Below are 26,032 nucleotides of genomic sequence, written 5' to 3'. Positions count from 1 at the left end.
GATGAGGAGACCATCCACATTGTGGGCAGTCTCCTTTGCTGAATGTAGATGCAATCAACTGATTGTATATGCAAATCCCATCTTTGCAGTAACAGGTAGGTCAGTGGTTGATCCTAAACAATTGGACACCATTACCTAGCCAAACTGACGTGAAATTAAGGATCACACAGTCGTTTTTCACCATTTGGAAAGGTATTGATTTAGCTTCTAACTTTGGATTCATTCCTGCATATCCATGACTTTTAAAGATTTTTAAGACTGTTAACTAGTACAATATTGTCAAACCTTTTTAATCGTGCAGCCTATTGATAAAAATATTTGAGCATACATTTCCTGCAGTCTACACATTTCTTGACTGAGAGGTTGCATACATGTACTACTATACTAATATATTACATACAAGAAGCATTGCTAAAATTTTAGACAGATAAAATAGAAGTTAAGTTTTTTCCCCTAACTTTGTATTTGCACCACCAAGTTTGGTAGCTGATCTAGGAGGAAAGAAATGAAGAAAGTTACCCACTTGTTTATTAGTACACATAGAAGTAAAAACAACAAAAAAATGGGGGGTTAAGAATTGCCAAGTCAGAAATTACTCTTCCTCCTTCCTTTATTATAAAAGCATTCCCCGAATAGAGCCCTACAGAGACTTCACAAATTAAAAAGTGGGGGCAAGACTGCCAGGAGTGCTGAAGGGAATTTTGATATAAATTTAGAACTACAAATTAACACATGACATCTGTTGGTACTAAGATGTACATATACTGTTAGTAATAGCATTCATTACAATTTTTGTCAGGTAATACCTGTGACAAATACCCTTCATCATTTCCAGTTATTTTTCACCATTCTCTTAGCTCTGCTAAGCCTTGGCCTCTTTATTCGTTTTATTTTTTTCACATTTAATAAGATTCTTCCATTTTAATGCAGAAACCTTGAAATCAGTTTCAACTTACAAGCATCAGGAAAAGTTTGTTAGAAACAGTCAGAATAAAAGCTAATATTCTATTTTCTATTCAAAGCCCTTGAGAAAGGATTTTTTGACAATTACAAAAGTTTAACAAAAAAACTTAATGTGAGGAATGTACACGGCCTAATTATTAAATCACAGTAAAAAGAGGTCCTTTGGGAAGGGGATATGTGGAAGCAATTGATTTCTCTGCTGAACACAGCTGTTATTTATACTTGTTCCAAGGCTTCTAACATGATCACACTGTTCCCTCGTTTTACCGCTGTCCCAATGCTGTTTTATTGTTCACTAGTTGCCATCTCCATACATTCATTGATCACAAGATTCATAAAGGGATCAAATACCCACAATATTCCCTGGACATGTCTGGCACCATTTAATTTCAATGATAACTTCTTGTCCATAAATTTTTTCAGCTCGCGTGGGTGAGCTTTGTCATGGTGCTATTCGGTGGGCTCAGTGTGACTTTCGTCTCTTCATTCTTGATGTAGCTCATCACCCACTTCCTTGATCTTTTTCTCTGGCTCTGATAGTTTTTTATTGTTCAATACATTTGGCCACTTCCTTTTTTGGGTATCTTCTTCCTCTTACTTCTAGAAGAATCTCTAAGTCTTTTACACTGTCCTCTAGAAAATCAATATTATTGTTTTCAAAATCAAAGCCTATCAGACTGAATATTAATAAAAAGTATAATGTTCATCCTAGTTAAAACAGGATGTCTTTGACTTGGTCCAAAGGTAAAAAGAACTTTAATGTATTTACACAGAAAATATAAGTATTATAAACATTTCAGTCTCTTTAGAGGTTTGGAATTAGATTAAGTTCAGTTGTCTTGTACGGATAAAGCAAGAGTTGAAGTAAATCCATTCTCTCTTCCTGGACTTGAGCCCTGAGGTTAGATGCGAAGTCATGGTGTTTTCCCAAGTCAGGAATGAACTGCAGGGGAGAGATGGGTTGAAACAACCAGAAAGAATGCAATGGAACCAGAGTGCTACTGGTTTTCGCAAGTCAGGGAGGTGTGGGTTGAGCTAAAACACTGCCAGATTTTACTAGTCTCACAGCTCCATAAATTATGGTTGATTCACTACATGTCATTAGTTTTACCCAAAAGAGAAATTTTTTCATTCTTATTCCTCTTCCACAGGAGAAGATAGGGTCTTGGAGATTAGCTGCACAGAGACTTACACCAGTCATTCAGAACCACAACCAAAGGAGCCCCGCTTCTGAAGAGCTGAGCAATACTCCTTGATAATCTGCTGTGGTTGAGAATTTCAGAATGCAAGGACAGGTGACCCAAATATCCAGAGTTATTACTGTTTAATTTCTCATTCTAAATATTTGGCAAGCAGTCTATCCTTGATATGACCTAAGCAAATTTAGGATTCAGTCCACCTCCCATTACTTAAACCTGTGTCTGTGAAGTGTCTGCGTCAGAGATAACCAAGCGCTGGCCTGCCTCCAATCACTGTCCTTCTGTACTTCCTAGGAAGATGACCCTGCTGCAGATTCTTGAGCCTACTTGATGCTCAGATATTGAATGAAATGACGCTGGTTGGAATTAGGCTAATAGTCACCACTGTTACCATGAACATTGCAGCCCTGTTGACAATCCCTGCCATAAGCCAATAGCCATTGCACACAGAAAACCATTGGTTACTTTAAGTAAGCCATACTGCATCCCAGCCATATGGGTAAAAAATCAGTTTATCAATTATAAATAGAAAAGAATTACTATAAAATAAAGGAAAATATCAGCTTGTTTGTGATTTCCACATGTGCTCATTCTCTAGGGACACCTTAGTCATGGGAATCAGATTGAATGTGCCACTTGGAAGGGAAAACTTGAATCAAAGGGAGATACCTCTGCCTTCTCACTCTCCCTTCCCAATTCCCATCTTTGGCTAAACAACAAGCCAAAGTGTGGTTGATCACTTAACAATCCACTCTTCGCTCTAATGGCTATGTATGTTTTTGGATGGGGGAGGTAATCTATTATTTTTAGATGCCCATTTGAAGAAAAGTACAATATGTGATACTCTGGTTTTGCATGTGATAAGTATTCTATATTATAGTCAAGCCATAACTCTCCTATATAATTTGGGATCAGTTTTCCATAAGCAATATCATTGCTTCCCTGTGGTCCCAACAGGCCTCTGTGTTGTTCTTGAGGCCAGTCCATTTCCATGGAAAAACCTGAGGCTTTCTTTTAGATCCTGTTATATTGTAGATCATTTTTTGTTTTTACATCAACCGGGATGAGTGTGTGTAAAGGAGAAAGTAGAACCCACTAGTCAGCTGAGGAAATAAGATTAAAAAAGAAGATGAGATACCTGTGACAGGCCAGAACCTGGACAGTGCTACCCAGCCCCTTGTCCACCTCTGCACAGGAGTACTATGAACAACTCTAAGATTCTTGTTTCTTTTTTTTTTTAAACTGAAATAAAGCGTTCACACTTGGGGGCAGTTCTTGATGTGAGAGTTTAAAAACAGCCTATTAGTCTATAGGAAAAATGTTTTCATGCATGTATCTTAAAAAGTGGAAAAGGAAGGGGCTAGACCTCACCAAAAAGAAAGGAGTTGGGGAGAATTAAGATTTCTGGCACCACCTGAGAGGGCCTGTGTTATTGTATTAGAGAGATCATTGGAATATATTCAACAAAGTCTTTTTGATCCTCACCTCCATGCAAGGCAAAGGACTTCTGAGAAGTACCTTTTAATTTAGCTTGGTAGAACCTGTAATTAAATATTTTGTCCCAAGGGAAACACATGAGCACATTTTCTTTTTTATTAGGTTACTACACTATAATTTAAAAAGTCTGTTAAAAGTTAAGATTTTGAAAAGAAAGTGAAAATAGATTAAAAGTAAAAGCCACAAAAGGAAAAGTTACTGGATTAAGAATACAGAGAAATGAAAGAGTATTAAAGGAAGGAAAATGAGGAGTGAAACTTCTCAATGGAGAGAGTGTCAGATGTAGTAGCCACATTGATTTAGAAAGCTTATAGTTAAGAGAAGGATATTGCCTTAGCTTTTCTAAGCTACTATCACAAGCACCACAAACTGGTTTTGACTTAAATAGCAGGAACTTATTGGATCACAATTTCAGAGGCTAGAGGGCTTGCCTCCTCCTGGCGCCAGTAGCATTCCGGCAGCCAGCAAACCCTGGGTCCTTGGCTTTCCCATCACAACGTGATGTCCTCTCCCTTCTCTCCTGGCTTCCAGTTCCTCTCTCATGCCTTTTTCTCTATGTCTGAATTTCTTCTGCTTATAAAGAACTCCAGAATCTGGATTAAGGCCTTACATCATTCTGCTGGGCTATCCATTAACTAAAATAACACCTTAGGAGATCCTATTTATAATGGGTTCACACCCACAAGAATGTGGACCAAGACCAGGAATATGTCTAAATTGGGGTGCATTATTCAGTCCATCACAAATATAAAATACCGTATTTTGTTTCATCTAAGATGCCATTGAATAAAAGATACACCAGTACTTTCTATTCCACCAGAAAAGTAAGAAAAAACTGCACATCATAATTGTGCATTTTTAGGGATTTTAAAATGTGAAAAAATATGGGTCTTAGAATCTCTAAAATGCAATAATAAAAAAATTCCAAAATAAAATAATTATGACATGTTAAAAACACCTCAAAATTCTCTAAGTGCCAAATATAGGAAAGATATATTTATTGTTGATATTATTATAGAGCGTTCTGCTTTTAAAGAGTGCTTCTATGATTATCAAATTATTCCTCATTCTTCCATGGAGCCATGACAGATATTAGTCCCATTCCCATTTTACAGATGAGCAGGTTGAGACCTGGACAGGTGAGAAGGTGGGTACAGGTGGGATTATAATCCAAGCTTCCTGACTCCAGAGCAGGTAGTTTGCCCTTCTACCCTCATTTATTAACTCAAAAGGCTACAAACTGGAGAGCTAACCTTGGATTCTATAGCTCCGATCCTATTAGCCCACAGTTGTCCTTTTCTAAGTAGAAAGATTTTTAAAAGATAAATTAAAAGTGTTAGTTTTGGGATGATGGAGAAAAAATCCCAGAGCAGATGCAATGCAAACCTGTTAGTACTCTCCAGTGCAGTGCCTTCACTGCCCTCCAAACTCATATAGGCCCAGAGGTACCTGTGGAAAAATGCTCAGGTAGATAGACTAGAGCAAGTGATAGAAACAGATGTATGAAGAATTGGGCTTTTTTTACTTTGAATTTAGAAAAAGTCATCATAAATTGTGTTAAAATGAGGAAAGTAGAACAATGTGAGTTAAAGAAGTTGGATTTTTGAGTCAAACGTGGGTTTAATGTCTTCCCCTGCTACTTACTAGCTGTGATTTTGGCAAATTATTTAACCATTCTGAGCCTCAGTTTCCCTTGCTATACAGTGAGGTTAATAATACTTTAGGGATGTTGAAAATACTAAATTCATTAAAACTTCTGAGGACGGGCCATGGTGGCTCAGCAGACAGAGTTCTTGCCTGCCATGCCGGAGGAGACCTGGGTTCGCTTCCCAGGGCCTGCCCATGCAAAAAAAAAAAAAAAAAAAAAGACTTCTGAGTACTTCTTAGGGCTTTAATAAGCACTCAATAAATGGCAACTCTAAGAAAATGAGAAAGGAAAACTGCTTTCGAAATGCAGAAGTTTTTTCTCAGATTATAAATGGTAATCTTACTGTTCAATTAGTTACCCAAGTTAGGACCCTCAGATCCATCCACAACTCATCTCTTTCCCCGACTTCCAACCCATCTCTAACTCCCAAATTTCACTGCTTACATGTCCATCAATTCTTTTCCTTCCTCTTTCTCTCCATGGTTGCACCCAAGCCTATCCCCAGCAGAGATATTTCAGTAGTCACCCAATCCTCTCCCAGATTCTGGTCTCCCCACTGAAAATCTCCAAGTCACCCATTGTTGAAAAGCCTCAAAGGGCCATAAATAGTCTATGGAATGAAGTCAAGTACCCTCAGTGGCATACACCTCACTACCTGGATCTTCCTGTCCGTTCTTAGAGATTTGAACCTCAGTTCCCACCATACATCAAATGTTCTAACCCCACTGGACAATTTGTAATTCCCAATTTCTTTACTCTTGCCATTCCTTCTAACCTAAAAACATCCTTCTCTTCTCTCCTTGAAAACTCCTACTCATCCTTCAGTGTCCCATTCAAGTGACATATTCCTCTGTAACATTTCTCCCAGTTCCCAGGCAAAATTAACTGCTTTTTGTACCGCACAATACATGCTTCTGTTAGAGCTAGTGAAGGAAAGTTTTCACTCTTGGTGTATCTGTCTCTCCTGATGTCCTGATGCGAAGAGAGACAAACCAAGGGCCTTGAAGGCTTACACTAGTTCAAAGACACCTTCATATCCCCAGTTTCTAGCAATGAAAGGCATGTTATAGCACCTACACATTAATTGGATTGAATTAAATGGGGACGTTGTCATTATCAAAAGTATAATCATGCATCTGTAGACTGAACGTACTTTAAGATCATAATTTATTTCTAGATATTTACAGTTTAAGAACTTTACAGAGACGATGTGAATAGGACACATATTTAAAGATGATATAACCACACAGATGGCCATGGCAGTCAGAGATAGCAAATAATTTCAATTTCTCTGTAAAATTATATGCAGTGTATTTTAGAGATAAATGTTTTGAATCCTTAAAAACCACTGTATAACAAAGTGGATTAAATAATACAAGAGGAATGAAAAAGAGAAACTCAGATCAAGATGTGATGATCTGCAGTGAAAATTAGAAACCAGCAACCCAAGTAGCCTTAATATCCACAAAACATATTACTTAACAGTCTTACTTAACAGTTGCTGAGACATTACAATAGCCAGGTAGGCTCTGTAAACAGTCATTTAAATGGCACCCATAAGGAATTTACTAGACTGTTAGTCTTAAAATAGCAAAAGCTTACATTGCCCTATATTTATTGGGTCCCCTCTACTTTATAGGTATTATTTCAGTTCATCCTCATAATAACCTTATATAGCAAATAGTTATCCCTATTTCATGGATGAGTAAACAAAGGTTCAGAGAGGTTAAGTAACTTGGCAAGGATCATATAGTTAATAAGTGCCAGAGATCGAACAAGTGCATTAAACAAACAAAAAAGCACCCAAGAATCACTTTGGGACAAATTCCTGTGTCTTTTGTCAGTTACTGTTGTATACTAATATCAGCTTAGAATTTTTTAAAGACCTTGTGGATTTAATAACTTGGCCTGCCACACAGTGTAGGGGAAGTTTTCATTTCTGAGAGCAGGACATCAATGTCGATGGCACAGATGCCACATGGAATATTTGTAACCCATTCCTCTCAATTTTATTTTGTTGACTCAAAATATCTTCCAACTTACCTTTTTTCTTCCCAGATATTTTACTCTTTCTAGGATTATCTAATAAGCATTTAAAAATACTGTTATATAGAGAAAAAAAGGATTATGAATATCAATATTAGGATAGGTAAAAGGTACATTTTAGATACCTTTAATAGCCTCTCTTCCTTTCAATACAAGTTTATACAGTTTTTGGTTCCTCATCTAATTTTCTATTAAACTTACTAGATTCAACCTACTTTTTTTCTATAGGATGAATCGATAAATAAGTGAATGAATGTAACCTGCCCAGTGGATGTAAGGCTTTTCCATCAGTGAAAATCATAATTTGCATTAGGAGATACTTAGTTGCGAAGGCCTGCGGGGCATAACCTGGCTTCTTCTTTTTACCGCTGTAAATAAACACTGACCTCACTCTTTCTTCCCTTGGAGGCCAAAGGAGCAATGAGGCGTCCTGGACTGCCGCGAACTGTGCATAAAGCACAGACTCATTATGCCCGATCTGTGCAGGCTGTGTCCTTACTTGGAAAGATCCACAGAACTATAGGTTAACAGAACAAAGCGGAAAGAAGATAGGTGGTTTTCCAGATTCCATTTTCAGTGCCGCATGATTCTCCCAGGCAGGCAGCATGGTGTAGCTGTGAGAAGGGAAAACATATTTCCTTTCCCTCCCATCCCCACTTTAATACATACACATTTCCATTTTCCAGACTGACAGTGTTGTCGTTTGCCAGGGCTGCTGTGACAAACACCCACAAGCTGGTTGGATTCAACAGCAGGAACTTAGTGGCTCACAGTTTAGAGGTTAGAAGTCCAAAACTGGGGTATCTCCAGGCCTTACTTCCTCCCCGAGTCTGTAGTGCTCTGGTGATGGCCTCCAGCCGTCGTGGACGTTTCTGGGTGTGGAACTGCATCTCTGCCTCCATCACATGGTGTTCTCTCTCCCTCCTTCTCTGGCTTCTCTTAACTGATTGCATCTAAACTTCCTCTGCCTGGTAGGACTCCAGCCATGCTGGAGTAAAGCCCACCCTCCTTCAGTTTGGGCACACCTTAACCAATAACATCTTCAAAGGGCCTATTTACAAATGAGTTCATACCCAGAGGACTGGGGGCTAGGACTTGAACATGCCTTCTGTGATTCAATCCCTAACACGTAGTGATTTTTTTTTCTTCAAATAAAATATTTCACTTGAATATACAGCTTTCTCCTATACACCCTGGCATGCCCCCGGTCCGGAGCGATGTTCCAAATCTCTTGCCTTGGGAATGGAGAAAGGGCCTGGAGGCCTCTGCCTTGCTAGCTTTGCATCTTAAGGCTCAGGGGAGGGGAAAGGTACTCAGAGGTATACGGCCACGGCTATTTCAGATTTTTAGCAATCGACTGAATATGAGCCTCAGCCTCAGTCTTCCCGGCTTTCAGCCCTGTGCCCAGATATCAACCTGGAAGACCCACATGTCTGAATTAGAGCTCCCTACAACCAGGACATACACAGGAAATTCTGCTTTATTCCAACATGTGTGAGTCAGCTGGCCTTACTTACATATTAGTACTGCTCTCTTCAAGCTGGGGACACAGAAAATGGGAAAAGCAGCCTCCAAACCCTTCAGGGCTTTCTTATCAATACTGAAGGTAAAGTAATAGCGAAGGAAGGGGGGAATCAATTTTGTGGACAACTGATTTTTTTTTCTAAAGCAAGTTTATATTCTAGAAATAGCACATGATCACTGTAGACATTTTTTTTCTTTTTTATTAATAAAACTAACATACAACACTAACTCTTAATGTATGAACGTTCCGTACTTTGTGTGCGATCAGTGATATTCATCACTATGATCATTTTTCAGAACACTTACATCACTCCAGAAAAAGAAATAAAAAGAGAAAAGAAGAAACTCTTACATTTCATACCCCTTACCCCTCCTTCTCATTGACCACTAGCATTTTTCCCTCTATCCAATTTATTTTAACATTTCCCCCTATTATTTATTTATTTTTAATCCATAGTTTTTACTCCTCTGTCCATACCATAGATAAAAGGAGCATCAGAACAAGGTTTTCATAATCACAGAGTCACTTTGTGAAAGCTGTATCATTATACAATCATCTTATAGAAACATGGCTACTGGAATACAGCTGTGCAGTTTCAGGCACTTTCCTCTAGCCTCCCTAATACACCTTAAACTAAAAAGGGGTTATCTATATAACACATAAGAATAACCTCCAGGATAATCTCTCGACTCTATTTGAAATCTCTCAGCCACTGACACTTTATTTTGTCTCATTTTTCTCTTTCCCCTTTCAGTTGAGAAGGTTTTCTCAATCCCTTGATGCTGAGTCCCAGCTCATTCTAGAATTTCTGTCCCACGTTGCCAAGGAGGTTTACACCCCTGGGAGTCATGTCCCACGTAGAGAGGGGGAGGGCGGTGAGTTTGCTTGCCATGTTGTTTGAGAGATAGGCCACATCTGAGCAACAAAAGAGGTTCTCTGGGGGTGACTCTTAGGCCTAATTTTAAGTAGTCTTAGCCTATCCTTTGTGGGGATAAATTTCATATAACAAACCCCAAGATTGAAGGTTTGGCTTATTGATTTCATTGTCCTCACTGCTTGCAAGAATATGGCCTTCTCCAAACGGGGAGTTGAACTTTCCCTTTTTCTCACCATTCCCCCAAGGGGACTTTGCAGATATGTTTTTATTTACTGTTCAGATCACTCTGAGATTTATCAGGGCATCACTCTGAACAAACCTACAAAATTTCATGCCCTACTCAAGGTTCCATGTACTTATGGTATTCAGTTATATTAGGAGATGCACTATGAAGATATAAATTTTGTTACTGTAGACATTTTTGATAAAACTGATTTTTATAAGGATGATAAAGGATAGAGATAATAAAAATTATCCTTAATCCCACTACTAAAATATAACCATTGCTAATTATCATCATTAGCACTTTGGTTCATTTCTTTTCAATCTGTTTTCTATGCACGTAATTATTTTTAGCATGGTTGAGGTCATACTGAACATTCAATTTTGTATGCTGCCTTGGAAGCATTTTTGTACTTCATTTAAAAATCTTTTCATAAACATCTTAATGACTGTAAAATATGGGTAAGAGATCAAAAGAAATTAATCAAGTCCTAATCAGTCAATGAGTATTTACAAATTTGATTCAAACTTCCAAACTAAATCCAGGGTAATATTTTGCACACATCAGTTTGCAAAACAGTCAGGTATATACAGTTACATTTTATTCTGACCACAAACTGAAGGACACAGGCTAATCATGTTAGGATCTTCATAGTTCGCTCTGTGTATGAGACCAAGATATAGGAACTAAAAGGAGTCCCAAAAGTCATGTGGTTGGTTAAAAGCCCATAACTCCAGTGCAGACCTGTCCCTGTTTCTATCCATTTCTCAAGTTGTCTGCTTTCCCCATAATTAATGCCCACTGCCTGAAGATGTGTTCTCACTTACGATGGCATCAGTAAAGTAGATTTGGGCTTTTATCAGGCTGGTAAAATTAGAGAGATTAGCAAGTTTTATGAAATGTCGGTGAGGCCTCCTTCAAACTGATACATGTAAATGTCCTTTTGGTTGACTTTTGTGGTTGTTCAGCAAATGCTTCTTCAATTTGAAGAATATATTCAAATGATTATTCAAGAGTGGCTCATGATACAGGTCTATAATTATGGTTGTTTAAAAAAAGATTTTTTGGAAAGAAAAATTTCCTAACCTACTTCTGCTTCCTACCATACAGATTGTTCATCAGGATGTTGTGATGATTAGTTTTATGTGTCAGCTTAACCAGGTTATGGTGTCTAGTTGTTTGGTCAAGCAAGCACTGGCCTGATTGTTACAGTGAAAGTATTTTATGGATTGGTTTGCATCTATAAGCTGTTGATTGCATCGAGGGCTGATTGCATCAACAATCAATAGAGGGGATTGCCCTCAGCAGTGTGGGAGTCATCTCATCCAATCATTGGAGGTCTTAGAAGTCAAAACTGAGGACTGCAGGAATCAGAAAGAATTTCTACCTCAACTTCAGACAGCCAGCTTCTCTTAGGAAATTTGGCATCACTTCAGCATCACCTTAATCAGTGTTTTCACTTTTGCCATGCCCTTTGAAATTCAGACTTGCCAGTTCCCACCATTGTATAAGCCGATTCCATATACTAAATCTCTTTTTATAATATATATCCTGTCAGTTCTCATTCTCTGCAGAATCCTAACTAATACAGATGTTTATGTAGCTTTTGATTTGTTATATTACAATGTGATATCACTTGAAAAACCTAAAGCTTTTAGCAGTAGAATAAGGATGACAACCTCTGTTTGCAGTCTAAAAAAGAAAAAAAAACAGTGGTGAGAAAAACAAGGTGAAGAACGTTCAGTGGTGATACTTTAAAATTGGGGCTTAGGTTAAATATTTATTATTTTCTTTAATGTGACAAAACATCTTAAGAAAACACACAGCTAAGACAGATTGTAGCAATGATTTGTATAAATTAGATTATTAACTGAGCTATCAAGACCTTTAAAAGCAATTAGTTAATACTCCTGAAAAGGGCTCTAACATATATATCTTAAGATGTAGGAATTATTTGTGCAGTACAAAAAGATATGCTTTATATTGGGTCAATATCCATTCAGTTCATTGTAATTTTGAATGAGTCTGTAAGAGTAATGTTCAAAAGGTAGTGCAATAGTTAACCAAACACATGATAGTCAAATCCGATTTGGACAAAATCAACTGAACTTCTTGAGAGGAGAGAGAATGGGACACTTAGCATAAGAACTGTGAACCCAGGCATATTCATATTATGGATAAGTCTAAATTGTGTTAAATTCTTGTAGCCTGAAGATTTTAGGAACAAATCTGTCAGTAAATATGAGTATTATTTTATTGTTTTAGTGAAGTATTAATTTTCAGTACTTGAGAAAAGCATTGTCAGTTGCTATTTTGGTTTACTAAAACTGCCAGAAAGCAATATGCTGAAAGCAAAACGCCTTTACAATTGAGAGTTATTACTTTACAAATTTATAGTTCTAAGGCCATGAAAACATCAAAATTAAGCATCTAGAGGAAGATACCTTCTCTGAAGAAAGGCTTCTGGCATCTTGCATTTCTCTGTCACATGGAAAGGCAAATGGCTGACATCTCTGGTCCATTTTGTCTCTGGGCTCTCTCCAAATGTCTCTGAGTGGTTTCTCTCTATGGACTTCTGGGTTTTATCCTCATAAAGGGCTCCAGTAAAGGATCAAGACCCAACTTGAATTGGGTGGGCCACATACCTGTAGCAGCAACCTAATCTAAAGGTCCTACCCTCTATTTATGTAACACCTGAGACTTAGAGCACTCGAACTATGAAAGTCAGCATTACCCCATTCAGCAACTTTTAAAAAAAGCTGAAAAAGTGATCAGTCTTCAACTAGAGATGTGAGTGAAGCTGATCTGGACAGGACTAAGGTAATTCAGAATACTAGGTAAAGGATGATATGACCAATATTTTCAAACTTTAACCTCTGTGTGAGGCCAAAGGGAAAGATGTTTATTTGGTGCAAAATTTATATTTTTAATAGCACATTATTTAATTTAATTTGTACAGTCAGTTTACTTAAACACCATAATTACATGGAATCCTGAATAGGATGTGAGATTTTGTGTTGGTTTATACAGGTTAGTGTGATGCCCCGATATATACCAGAGATTTTGGGCAGAGAAACAAAAAGTGTTTGCAAAGTTTCCTTGGGGGACTGGGGAGAAAGGAGGAAATATTCAACTTCCCCATCTTGATATTCTCACTAGCAGCGGGGACAACCAATTCAATAGGCTGAACCCTCAGTCTTGGGGTTCGCCCCTATGAGCCTTATTCCTGCAAAGGAGAAGTGAAGCCTACTAATAATTATGCCTAAGAGCCACCCCCAGAGAACCTCTTTTGTTGCTCAGATGTGGCCTCTCTCCTAAACCATCTTGGCTGGTGAACTCACAGCCTTCCCCCCTACTTGGGTCATGACTCCTAGGGGTGTAAATCTCCCTAGCAACATGGGACCTGACTTCCAGGGATGATCCAGGACTGGCATTATGAGATTGAGAAAGCCTTCTTGACCAAAAGGGGGAAGAGAGAAATGAGACAAAACTAAAGTCTCAGTGGCTGAGAGATTTCAAACAGAGTCCAGAGGTTATCCTCGAGGTTATTCTTATGCATTATATAGATATACCTTTTTAGTTAATAGCATATTGGAGTGGCTAGAGGGAAGTACCTGAAACTGTTGAACTGTGTTCTAGTAACCTTGATTCTTGAAGAAGACTGTATAACTGTATGGCTTTTACAATGTGTCTGTGTGATTGTGAAAACCTTGTGTCTGATGCTTCTTTTATCTAGGGTATGGACAGATGAGTAAAACAAACAGACAAGCAAAAAGGATAATAAATAAATAAATAATAGGGAGAGATAACAGGTAGAAATTGGGTAGATTGAAATATTGAGGGTCAATGAGAAGGAGGGATAAGGAGCATGGGATGTATGAGTTTTTTTTCTTTTTCTGGGGTAATGCAAATGTTCTAAAAATGATTATGGTGAAGAACACACAATGATGTGATAATATTGTGAGCCATTGCTTGTATAAATGGTTGAGCTGTATGTGTGTGAATATTTCCCAAAAATATTTTTTAAAAAAAGGGTCCCACCTGCACCCGCAAGAATGGATTAGAAGAGCACAGCCTTTCCTGAGGTACATAACAGCTCCAACTACCAGAGGTACTAATTCTACAGTTTGAATCAAAGAAGACATTCACATCTCTCCTGTGAGCTGTTCTTGATTGTTATTGTTGACCCAAATTCATCCTAGAGTAATTTTTGACTTGAAAATTCTCAGTGAATTGTGCTAAGCCTGTGAGAAACCTAAAAATTCTACTCAGACTCTAGCATCTGTTCTGGATTTATAAACTGAAATAATTACGGATGTCAAGTGAAAGAGGATTCTGTTTCCTTTAGAAAATAAGTATTTTTTTTAGAAGTTTACAGCAAAAATTTTTTTAGACTTAAAGTATTTTATTTTCATGTCACAGGATAGCGAATATGTAATCATTGCTATTTGTTTCACCCAGTGCCCTGCCAGACTGTTTTAGATTACTTGAAGACGGTTCTACAGCACCACAACCAATTCATGATACCCCAGCCAGCTGACCAACCAACTGAGGTAGGCCCCCAGTAAAAAGATAAATGTTGTTACACTTGGAATTAAAAAAAAAAAAATAGCCTCTACCAATATATAACAGAGCAGATTGGATAGCAAAATATATTTTTTATTGTCAGAAGGTTAGGGGTATTACAAAATTTACGGGTCTTTATAAAGAAGTTTATTGCAAGTATAAATGCTATGGAGTTATAAAGGGCATGTGTTTAACTCTTGAAATTCAACTCTGTACCTTAAGTTAAAAAAAAGAAGAAATGGCAATTTAAATAGTGTGGGCAGTTCTTCCCACTGGCACGAAGGGGACTTGAAATGGGAGACAGTAATCTGACATTCCCTCAGGAAGAGCCTGTGTCCCAGGATGCCTCTTGTGGGGCATTTCCCACACTGAGTGAGATTCACACGTGTTTAGATGTTTTCCAGACACCAGGGTCCATGAACACAAGCCAGTTTCCTCCTCTGGTTCTCAGTGGAAGAAACAGCAGTCTGTTCCACTTGGCAGGGAAAATGGTCTGTTTTGATGATAATACGTCAGTTTAAACATGGGGTCTTTTTATAAGATTTTCAAGGCTCAGTTTGAATTTGTTATTTTCATTGTACTGGCTTTAGAACCTAGCTCCAGTGGAAGAAGTAACTGTACTGTACCTTACTGGGATAGTCAATGTCTTGGACTGATAATGATGGATAGCGTTCTATTTAAGTAGTTAAATTTTCTTCAGTTGATATGGTAAGTTGCTCTTGCTAATAATGGTAGGATATTTACCCTCTCTTTTATCTTGTGGTTACATATCCATTGATATTCCTTTTTTTTAGGCTAAAATCATCAAATTCCATTCACATGCTGACTGTTTTAGTAGATCTGACTGTGTCCTTGTTGTTCCCTCCCTGGCCCTATATCGCTCTGTTGACATGGAGTGCTGAGCACACCACCTTCCAGTCTCTGCATGTAAAAGAGACCAGAAGATGAAAAATGGGAAGTTAGTCTAGTGCAGTTTGAAACTCTTTCATCTTTGTGTGTGGCCTGAAACTTGATTTCCAGTTTTCCCTTTTTCTGTGCCCTAGAGGAACTACTTCAAAGGTTTGTTCTGCTCCTCCAGTCACCAGCCTGCCCCTAGTCCACCACCCTCCTTCCTTTGAATGTAGCAAGAAAGAAATAAGTCAAATTTATCCTGTGCCCCCAGTTCCCATCTACCACCACCCTTATTTCATCATTCATACAGCCCCCACCCCTCCGTTCCAGCTGGAAGCAGTGTCTCTCCCCTTTGTCATTGCTGAATGCTCCATCTAGCTCTGCCTCTCTCTTCTAGGACATTGTGCCATCAGTTATTTGTCTCTTACATCTATTTTTCCTTTGCTATTAGTCCATTCCCATAAGTAGCAAACAGACTCAAGTCTCCCCACCCTAAAAATGAGCCTTCCTCAATTATTGTCCTTTCTTTTTCTCTTTCTGTCATGGAGTGCTCCTGTAGCATCCTCTGTCTGAGCATTTCCCATTCCGCATTATAACACAACTCCCTTCTTGAAGGCAGGGCCCAAGTTTTATCCTATCTTTTATAGCATCTCCAGTGCCAGTAACACAGAATGCACTCAATGCTTGCTTGCTGAAAAATTGCCTCATTTTTCAATGATTAAACACTTACAACACTGATCCATATTGGTATATCCACTCCCTCATTTCCATTTGCTCTTCCACCTCCTGTAACCTGGCTCCACTAGAGTGCTCTGCAAAAGGCCACCATTGACATTCCATTTGTCCAGTCTTTATCATCCTCAGGTGCCCACCATGCTGTCTTCCTGTGGCCTCTGTCAGTTCTCTCCCCTTGTTCCCTGTCCTCTTTTATTTTACTCTCGTGTTTGTATCTCTGTTTTCCCAAGTTTTAGCTTTAACCTTCTTCTCTTGTTCCCTACACTTTTTCCCCAGAGCAGTTGTGTTCCCTCTTATAACATCAATTCTAGACTAACTAGTTTCAAATCTAATTCTAGAGCTATAGTCCCCATGGCTCTACACTAGACCAGTGTGTCCAGCTGCCTGACCGAGAGTGGGATGCCCACACACCTCTCAATCTCATCACACCTACTCAGTACCCATCTTAATTCCTTTTGTTTTCAATAAAGACAGCACCATACCCCAGGAACCCCAGGTAGAAACTTTTGAGACATCACTGACCCTTTCCTCTTCCTCATCCCCAATATCCAGTCACTCTACAGCCCATGTTGAATTCTCTCTTCATGCTAGTTCAATCTCATCACTTTGCACTTGGTCTGATGCAATCAATTCTTTCTTTTTCAATCTCCACACTGGAAAGTTATTTTTGTAAAGTGCAGATTGATTCAAGCTAATTATCACATGCTTAAAATTCTTTGATTGTTCCCTAGAACAAAGTCATAGTTCCTCATTTGACATTTACATCCTATAAAAGGCACACTGTAAAGCCCACTTCCTCCAAGAAGCTCTCCCTAGTGTCACATCCCTGCTTTGTGTTCATGTAACACATTGTTCCTAAGTTTCATTCAGAACCAGCTATATTACTTTATCACTAATATACACTTATCTCTTCCATTTGGCTATGAGTTTTTATGGACATTGAGTGTTGTTCATATTGGTTTTTCCAAAATGACCCACCAATAGGGCAGAGTTTAGTAAGTATTGGTGGCTAACTATATAATCAGAATTCCATAAAACAGGGAAATGTCCACATTTCCCGTGGATAGCACTATTTAAACATTTATTACCCATCATTATCAGTACTACCTATACTATTTTTACTGCCATTTCAGGTATATAAGCATTTTCTTATTTTTGTTATTTATCACATTTAAGAATGCTAAAACAAGATTATAAATCTCATCCACAACACAGAGAGCATTCTGAATTGTGTTTTGGGTAGTAATTTACTTTTTTTCTTTGTTTTCCTTTTTCTTGAAGAAAATGACCTCCACATGGCATATCTATATTTCATGAGAGCTGCTGAGCTCTTCCATATGTGGAATTTTTTAAGGGGTTGAGAAGGTTCCGTCCATTGTCACCTCCCTAATCACAAGTACCTCTCATTTTGAAATAGACTCAACCCCCGCAGGAGGGGGACAGCATCACAGGCTGAGCCCTGAACTTTGGAACAGGGTTCCCCAGCTCTGCCTCTTTGCGACCCGAGTCCTTGGGAAAAGCTTTATACTCCTTTGCAAGATAGATAGTTATGGTAACCCTAGTTTGCTAGGTGAGCTCACAAATCTGAGGGAAATCGGTTTTAAAAACTGTACAACTTTAAATAAATAAATGGTTTAAACATAGCCACAGAGTCTCTTTTTCCAAGGCTGAGGAATATGCCTGGTTATCTACTTACAGGGACCATAACAAGAGGATGACTTTAAATTCTGTCCCTAGAATCCTCTCTTTAATGGTCCCTTATTTATGTTGCTTTGCTTTGAGTTCTTTAAGGGAAGGCAGCACTTTAGACTCTGACCTTTAACTTTGCTGATTTATGTTACTCAGAAGCTCTTAAAGTGTCCCAGAACTCCAGTGGGGGAAAAAAAAAATTAAGAACCCTTTTAATTGTAGCCACTGTTGTTGAGTGTCTGCTCTGTACCAGACCCCGTATTAGGTGCTGTACCACGTCAGTCATTCAACAAATACTTACTGCATCTCTGGATGCCAGGCACTGCACTCAGCCCTGGGAGTGTGGCATTAAATGAAACAAATTAAAAGCCAGCCTTGATGGGTTTCTCTTCTGGTAGGAGGTGGACTCCTTACTACAAACCCCGAAGCTGGAGTGATTTTTTTTCCCACTTAAAAAAATTTGGAATATAAATCACATATTATAAAATTCATCCTTCTAAAGTGTATAATTCAGGGTACATGGGTGGTTCAGTGGTAGAATACTCGCTTTCCATGAGGGAGACCTGGGTTCAATTCCTGGACCATGCACACCCCCCCCCCAAAAAAGTTTATAATTGTTTTCTTAGTATATTCACAAACTTGTGCAACTACTATCTCATTCCAAATATTTTTCATCCCCTAAGCTGGAATTATGCTCCTCTTTTATACTGAAAGAAGCTAAAGTTTGGAGATGTTCAGTCACCTGCCTGACGCTCAACACAGAGCCCAACTCTGGATCCCATTGGTAGCTTTGCCTGGGAGAAGGAGGCAGGTGTGGAGTGCTCAGGATAAGCACTACAGGCTGGTAATCAATCGCTCAATCCAGTTATTATTGACAATTACTGATTAAGGTTCTTCCACAAAAATATTTTTGACACAGTTAGTGGTTTTAAGGATATTTCTTCTGCATTTACTTTTGGATTTGGCTTATTAAGATAGGATAAAGACTACTGTATCTAACCAGCAGGTCTTCTCATTTTCTCGTCATGGCACACATGGAAATAGACAAGCCTGCTAAGACGACCAGCCTGGGGATTCCAGCTACCACAGGCCTTACCTGACTGCCCTGCGAGCTGAGGGGGCAGCCAGTAGAACCTCTGTGACCCCTTTCCTCCCTGTGCAGAAAAGTAGTGGAATTATTTCCCCCTCTGCCTGCCTTCTCCTCCCTTATTCCCTATCTTTGTGAAAGGCATCATCATTTCATCTGGAGGTTGTCTTGGCCCCTCAGTCTCCCATACCCTTACTCTTTGAATTGGTTGTCTGGCTGCTTGATTGTACACCTTTCATCCCCGTCTTCCCATCTCCACTGCCACAGACTCTGTTCATGCCTCAGTCATCTCTCACCTCCTGCCATGGATCAGCATTGTGGCTGAGGGACTTTTTCAACCTCTGAGCTTCCATTCATCATCAAGCATTCATTGTACACAGTGTTGTCCATTGTAATAAAGCCAAGATTTATGGTTTATTCAACTAAATATTCACATCTTAAACCCAGGATAATTTATGTCTTCCCATTTTACATTTGGTCCAATAAGAAGAAATAACGTGCTCAAGAAACACATCGACTAAGACATAGAACCAAGGTTCCAGTCAAACCCAGGCTGACTCTAAATTCAGTGCACAAACCACTTGTCTTCAACTGTCTCCTTTAAAAAAGAAATTAAATTGCGAATTCAAGAAAGTATTAATGCTGTAGCAATAAGTGTCAATGTTGCAATTCAGTAAAAGTTTCATAACCAAACCCGGCTATCTTTTTCCTGTTGGCTCCTCTACTGTTTACCCATTTCAGGGCTTAGCTGAACAGAACATTCTTTGAAATAAAACCCTATCAGATCCAAACAGTGCCAAATGTATAACTTGTAGTAAATTTGCATAGTTGTAAAACTGAATGAGTTTTCACTTCTTTATTTTGTACACCTTAATTACTGAGGAAGGAGTACATTAAAACTGAGATCATGGGTTAACAAATTTGTCCTGCACTGTAGAATTTTATGGACATCCAGAACTAAAGTAATGGTTGTGTAGGTGTAATCGACTAAACATGGTTTACAAATGATACAGAAATTCCTGTAATTAGTCCCACTGCAGCTATTTAGCCTGGGAATTTTATAGCAGACATAAATTACGAAGGTGAAAAATAAGAAAATTTTTGAGTTGACACAGTGGTATTTGCAGAAGCTATAATTTGTAGAAACATGTTTTGCATTATTATTAATGATTTTGTCCAGTTTCCACAATTCCCCCTTTTTTAATTCACTTTTGTATTGCTGTTTCCACTGTAATGAAATGGCTGTTTGGTGTTAGGTGCACTAAACACATGTAATACCTCACAAAAACAGACCTCCAGTGTAGAGAACTTAATTGTCAACCAAAGGAGGAAGAGATTTGTTTGATGGGAGCCCTCAAAGTCATTTCTGCATATTCTAATAGATTGAAAAGGAAAGTTACAGGTTATATTTAAATAGTGTTCCCTGTCATTGGATCTCGACACATTTTAACCTACCTGTTAAAATGCAAGTTATAAATAGCTCTTCTTTCAAAGGTGTTCATTATACCTCATTGGCTCTTGTTATAGAAAATGCAAATGTAATTTGAAAAGTGCCCGTTCTGAGTGTGAGCAATTACTTGTGCTCTTCAGTACCTGGTTCATTGTCAGCAGAGCCACTTGGTTAAAAAGCAGATTTCCCTTTGAAATGGAGATCACCTCGGCTTCCGGCTGGCTGGCTAAGTAGGTAATGAGAAAATATTTCACTTTTCCAGGGAAGCAAGCAGCTGTTGAACAACTATCCTGTCTACATAACAAGCAAACAGTGGGACGAGGCTGTAAATTCTTCAAAAAAAGATGGGAGACGACTCCTTCGATACCTTATCAGATTTGTTTTCACAACTGATGAGCTTAAGTACTCATGCGGCCTTGGGAAAAGGAAAAGGTCAGTGCAGTCAGGAGAGACAGGTCCTGAAAGACGCCCTCTGGATCCAGTTAAAGTAACATGCCTCCGAGGTACTGCATCCTTCCGCTCAGTGTCCGCCATCTGTGATCTCATTTCACCGCATTGGCTGTGGCTCCCCCATACGAGTGTTCAGCCTTACTGTATTTTGATTCCCCCCCACCCCCTGCTGAGACCCTATAGGCTTCATGTGGCCCGTCTACTTGGTATTGAGGAAGTTCTTTAAAAATTCCTCGTTTGTTTTAGCCTTGGTGTTCTCACTTAATGGTACATAAGCATTGCCTAGCGCCTCATGATTCACGCTTGAAATTCAGATTTTCTTTGCTGCCGGAGCTGGAGAAGGCCACCTCTAGCAAAACCAGAGAGTTGGGGAACGCACAGAGAAAGGGAAGATGTGGAGTTTGAAAAACAACAACAATATTTGGTCAAATGATATCCCATTTCCTCTTCTAGCCTGTGGCCGCCTTCTAGCTTCTTTCTCAAGAATACTTGGTCTCAACTCCTTAAATTTATTTAGAATTAATTTTCCTTAGTGCCTACAGTACACCTAACCCAGTCAAGCTTTCCTTTATTAGTTAAAAAAAAATACTGCTATATAAAAGTGCTGTTTGGATACTACTGTATCATTAGTATTAACAGCTCTAATCACTTTACAGCTGATCTCCACTATGGTAGGCCAGCCAGAGGGTGCTTGGGTACATGCAAGTTTTATCGGTAGCAGACATTGCCTGGGCCCACCTACAGAGATTTCTGATTCAGCAGCCCATGTATTGCTGCTTTCACATGTACCCCAGGTAATTCAGATATAGGTGGTCCATACTTGAGAAAACTAGACAAAATGAAAATATGAGCATTAAGTCAGCACAGGGGCTCCAGAACACTTCCTCCTGGCCAGTCTGAAAATCCTGCTTGTTCAGTGAGTGCATGATAGAAATTTCCACGGTCTGTCTTAGCAAACTGGTCATGGTTTCCTTTATTATTTAACATCATGATGAGAAGTCACAATGACAGTGCTATTGCCAAGAAACAGTGGTGAGCTTGGGGGCTCTACTGAGTGCACCTACCATATTTACTCATGAAGTTGCTCTTAGGCTTATAAGGGAACAAGAAAAAGGGTCCCACAACTGTATGCCTTTCCAGAAATTCATATTACACATTTTACATTTTACCTAACATGTCAGTGAAACCAAGCAATTAAAATACATCCCATGCACTAGTGCTGCAGCCCTGAGAATGTCACCAGACCCAGTGAGACTTCCATTCCACCCTTGGGTGGAGAATACATAGGCAGAAGTAGTGGCTGTCTGGGTTGTGGGGTGACAGCGCTAAAATCCTAGACCCTTCCTATGAACAAGATATGATTCCATTCTTATCTAGATGAGCTTAGGTACTCATCTAGATGGCATGGGGGCCTGCTGGGTAACCTGTAACTCCTGGGGTGGCGTCCTTGCTGTGGTGAGCAAGATTAGGATGGCCAAGGAAGCCCTCAGATTGTTGGGCACCTTAGAGATGGAAAACAGGGTGCTGTGGGGAATGGAATCAAATTCCAGCTAACTACTCCTGAAGGTGGTTTGACCCTGCAGGAAAGAGGAAGTATTTTGCATCCTCCTGGCAGAGCCCGTGAAGATGTTTCATATTTGTATAACAGAATGATCTCTACTTTTAGTCTTTGCCACAATTTGAGGTGGGGTCAGGGAGGTGTCACAGAGCAGCCCATTCTTACAGAGCTGCAGTGTTGCAGCTGACTTTTGCATGACAGGCACTCTTGTCCTCATCCATTAGCCTCTGTTTCCTCTAGTTGATCTTTTAGTCTCTTGTTTTCTTGTGTTCATGAGTGTGGGGAATCTGGATAGAGATAAGAAAGTTATTTATGAAACAGCTATTGAATCCCTACTGCATCCAGTAGGGACTTGAGTAAGATAAAATTGGAATGGATAATGGTAATCCTTCTGGATTCTTCTGGAGCTTATGGTCTGGCTGGAGAAAGAGACTATTTGACGCCAATTGTGAACAACATGTAAATATAAGGAAAATAGTTGGGAGTGGGCTAAATATGTGAGCTTCCTTTCTCTCTGCTCTCCATTATTGTGACCAGGGCCTAGGTTCTGGAATTATCCTCCAGGATACCCTGCACCCCCAGGATAAGCTACCCTGATTCTTGGTAATTTTGCAGAATGAGGCGATGAATAAACATGGTTCTTTCCCCAAGGAAGGCAACCAGGATTGGAACTAGCAGAAAATGAATAGGCTCCCACAAAATTTAAAAGGCTGCCAAAAAATTAATAACCCCATGCTCCTCTGTTAAATGAGACTCTACTGCATGCACACATTTGAGTTCATGAGGGTTTTATCTAGATTAATGACTTGAAAGAATCAGCTTCTTCAAAGGCAAATAGAGCCTGGTATTCCAAAAAAGAAAATTCAGACAAATAATATCCTACAATCAAACCTATTGTATTGTGGGGGGAGTAGTGCCAGAAAAGAAAAAGGATGTAAATAATAGCTATCTCAAATTTTTAGTCAGCTGAATGACTTTAATCACTGTGTAACTTTAATCACAGTGTGACTTTGAACTTTTCCCAAACTGCCCCACTCAGTTTGCAAGTGTTCAACAGCTACTTAAGAGTTATCTATAATTCCACACCCTCTTTGAGAAAACAGAGTAAGGGTTCATTTGAGGTCAAGTTCAGGTAGGCCATGTTTCCTTCACTGGAGGCTTAGATGGCTATTTTTTATATATTCACTCTTCAATGGCTTTTTGTATATATATATAATTCACTCTTCCAGGAAAGCTAACTGTTGGTGCAATCTAAAGACCTATTTAGAGGAAATCTTATTTAGAAAATATTTGTCAGTACATGTTAGATATCACAATTAGAGAAACAAGTATAGCCAATAGTGTAACATTTTAAGAATATAGAAACATTTTTTGAAACTAAAAATTAGGCACCTTCTCACTCACTGAGACTTTGCTATCTTATTGTACCCAATCCTCAAGTTAGAAACTGGTTAAAGAATTCCATACTAATGATATTTGTATGCTTCTGGAGATAGTTAGCATTCTAAAAACATAAACAGGTAGCAACATGGGATTTGAAGTGGACCCCATAACTTGTGTCAAGTTTGGTGCATGCCATGTCTTACAAGCCAAAATTTACCTTTTATTTCCACAGCAATGATTCTCAGAGGGATCACTCTCTAGCTTATGTGATTTTTGCTTTTGCACATGAAAGGCAAACTTAATATGGAATAAATTAGGTCTGAATGACATCATCATGGCATTACATTGGATTTCCCATAAAGCTTATAGAGCTTCTGTTTAAGTTTAAGCAGCCTATCTTATTATCTTCTGCAAAAACCAGCTGTTTCTCTCTCTCTCTTTTTCATTGTTGTGTATATTCCCACAGAATTCATTAGGATGCACTGTACCTCCAACCCCGATTGGTGGATGCCCTCAGAAGAGCAAATAAACAAGGTGTTCAGCGATGCTGTGGGTCACGCCCGGCAGGGGCGGGCAGTGGGTACTTTCCTGCACAACGGCGGCTCATTTTATGAAGGGATCGATCATCAGGCTTCACAGGATGAAGTCTTCAATAAAAATTCCCAAGATGGATCTGGGGATTAGTGGACAAAATCTCTCCACTATAGGAGCCGGTCCTCTCAAAGAGATCCAATTGTGAATGTCCCATTAACATCACTTTAGCGTCCAAAGCATATCATATTGTCATACTTTAGACATCCTAAACCATAACTCTCTTGACCTCCTGCCACAATTCCCAAATCAAAATCCATTTTAGGGTTGTTTGGGAAGTCTAGGGAGCCTACAACAGACTTCTGGAGTATTATATTATAAAAAAAAAAAAGAAAAGCTATGACTGATTTTAAATGATTACTAGCTAGACAGCCATGGTGAAAGAATAACTTAGTTGCTAGTCACCTGTCCAAAATCTTCAGGTGATATCAGCTTCCTGAGCAGAACTGGTGCACAACGAAGAATGGGTTAATGTTCTTGATCACAGGAGATGGTAGAAACATGCAGTTATTTTAAGGAATAAGGAACAAGCATTCTCCTGTTTTAATTCAATTATATTGTCTTTATGTTTTCCAGAGACATTTGATTTCAAAAGAGTTCTCAGCCAAGACATAGGATAAGTGACACTGTATGTTATCCCCATATTGACAAAGCCTGTTATGAAAAAAGAAATGAGAGAACAGAAGCCACCTCTATAGTGATTAATTGAAAGTTAGCTGTTTTTCTATTATTTTTGCAAAAATTCCACTGTGTTGATCAAGAATGCATAGTGGTCTCTAGCGTTTACAAACAGTGATAGTCTTCATTAGTCAGTGAAGAAACATCCAACAATCCAAAACCATTTTCAGATGCTTGATTTCATAGTTTCATAGATCCAGTTTCCATAGCCTAAAATCAGGCTCTGTTGACTCAATGCCAAAGTGATGGTTGAATAATGAGAATTTCAATCAATTAGTTATTTGGTCTGCTGAGAGTCAAACAACTGGCGTGACCCGTGGTTTTCACTGAATTGACCAGATGTTCTGGCATTGTATACATACAACTTCAAGGCACTTTGAGCATTATGCAATGACTTGTTTGTATTTTCTCTGAAAGTTAAGGAGCTTTCTGTCCTGAATTGATCTTTATAATTTGCATAAAACTTCATTTGTGCCATTGTCGTTAAAGAAAATGTCCCCACCCCCCAATTTTGTATGCCTGTTCTCCCCAAAATTTCCCTGATTAAGCTCTGGATAAGTTAAAGCTGTGCCACTCCACTCCTTCTCCCCCTGTGTTTCATTTGTTGAGCTCCAATGTGAAATCCTTATAAACAAAAGACAGAGAGATGCTAGAAGAGTTATTCCTGAGAGCTTTAGATTTGGATGTCAGAAAGGCTTCCTTTATCAAACTAGTCAGTTTTACTAATTCTCTGTAAAGCTAATGTGCAGCATTTATTGAAACCTATTCACGCAAACATGAGTAAAAGTTTTAAAAATTGGTTGGAAAGTCATTTAAAGTTTATGAGTATCCGTATATAATTTTTTTTTTGCCATTTTTTCCAAAGCAAAATAATAAATTATCCTTTCTATTTAACAATTAGCACCTATTATATGTAGCAAAGTCCTGTAGCTTCTACTAGGACTACTAGCTTTCATTCATTGAAAAGCTTAGTGTT

At 38.8% G+C, this 26,032-nt stretch overlaps 1 protein-coding gene and 1 pseudogene across 3 annotated transcripts in view; one reads left to right on the top strand and one right to left on the bottom strand.

Annotated features, from left to right (window-relative positions):
• The window catches only part of BEND4 (BEN domain containing 4), a 37,475-nt gene extending 11,646 nt beyond the window's left edge, over window positions 1–25,829 (top strand). Inside the window, exons 3-5 of one of the 3 annotated variants that reach the window (XR_013165854.1) lie at window positions 14,440–14,531; window positions 20,659–22,863; window positions 24,254–24,354. Coding sequence is in view for 2 of the 3 variants with exons in the window: in XM_077136760.1 (XP_076992875.1) it covers window positions 14,440–14,531; window positions 20,659–20,899; window positions 24,254–24,471 (551 nt within the window). In the remaining variant the exon portion in view is untranslated. Of the gene's footprint in view, window positions 1–14,439; window positions 14,532–20,658; window positions 22,864–24,253 lie in introns of all 3 variants that reach the window. The other 2 variants (XM_077136760.1, XM_077136761.1) reach the window with 2 other exon arrangements.
• On the bottom strand, window positions 1,096–1,398 carry LOC143663580 (small nuclear ribonucleoprotein G pseudogene; annotated as a pseudogene).
• Window positions 25,830–26,032: the final 203 nt, after the last annotated feature.

Source organism: Tamandua tetradactyla, chromosome 19 (assembly GCF_023851605.1).
Source record: "Tamandua tetradactyla isolate mTamTet1 chromosome 19, mTamTet1.pri, whole genome shotgun sequence".
NCBI classification, from domain to species: domain Eukaryota; kingdom Metazoa; phylum Chordata; class Mammalia; order Pilosa; family Myrmecophagidae; genus Tamandua; species Tamandua tetradactyla.
The sequence above is the reverse complement of the archived record's forward strand: the minus strand, read 5'-3'. Positions and strand labels throughout refer to the sequence as shown.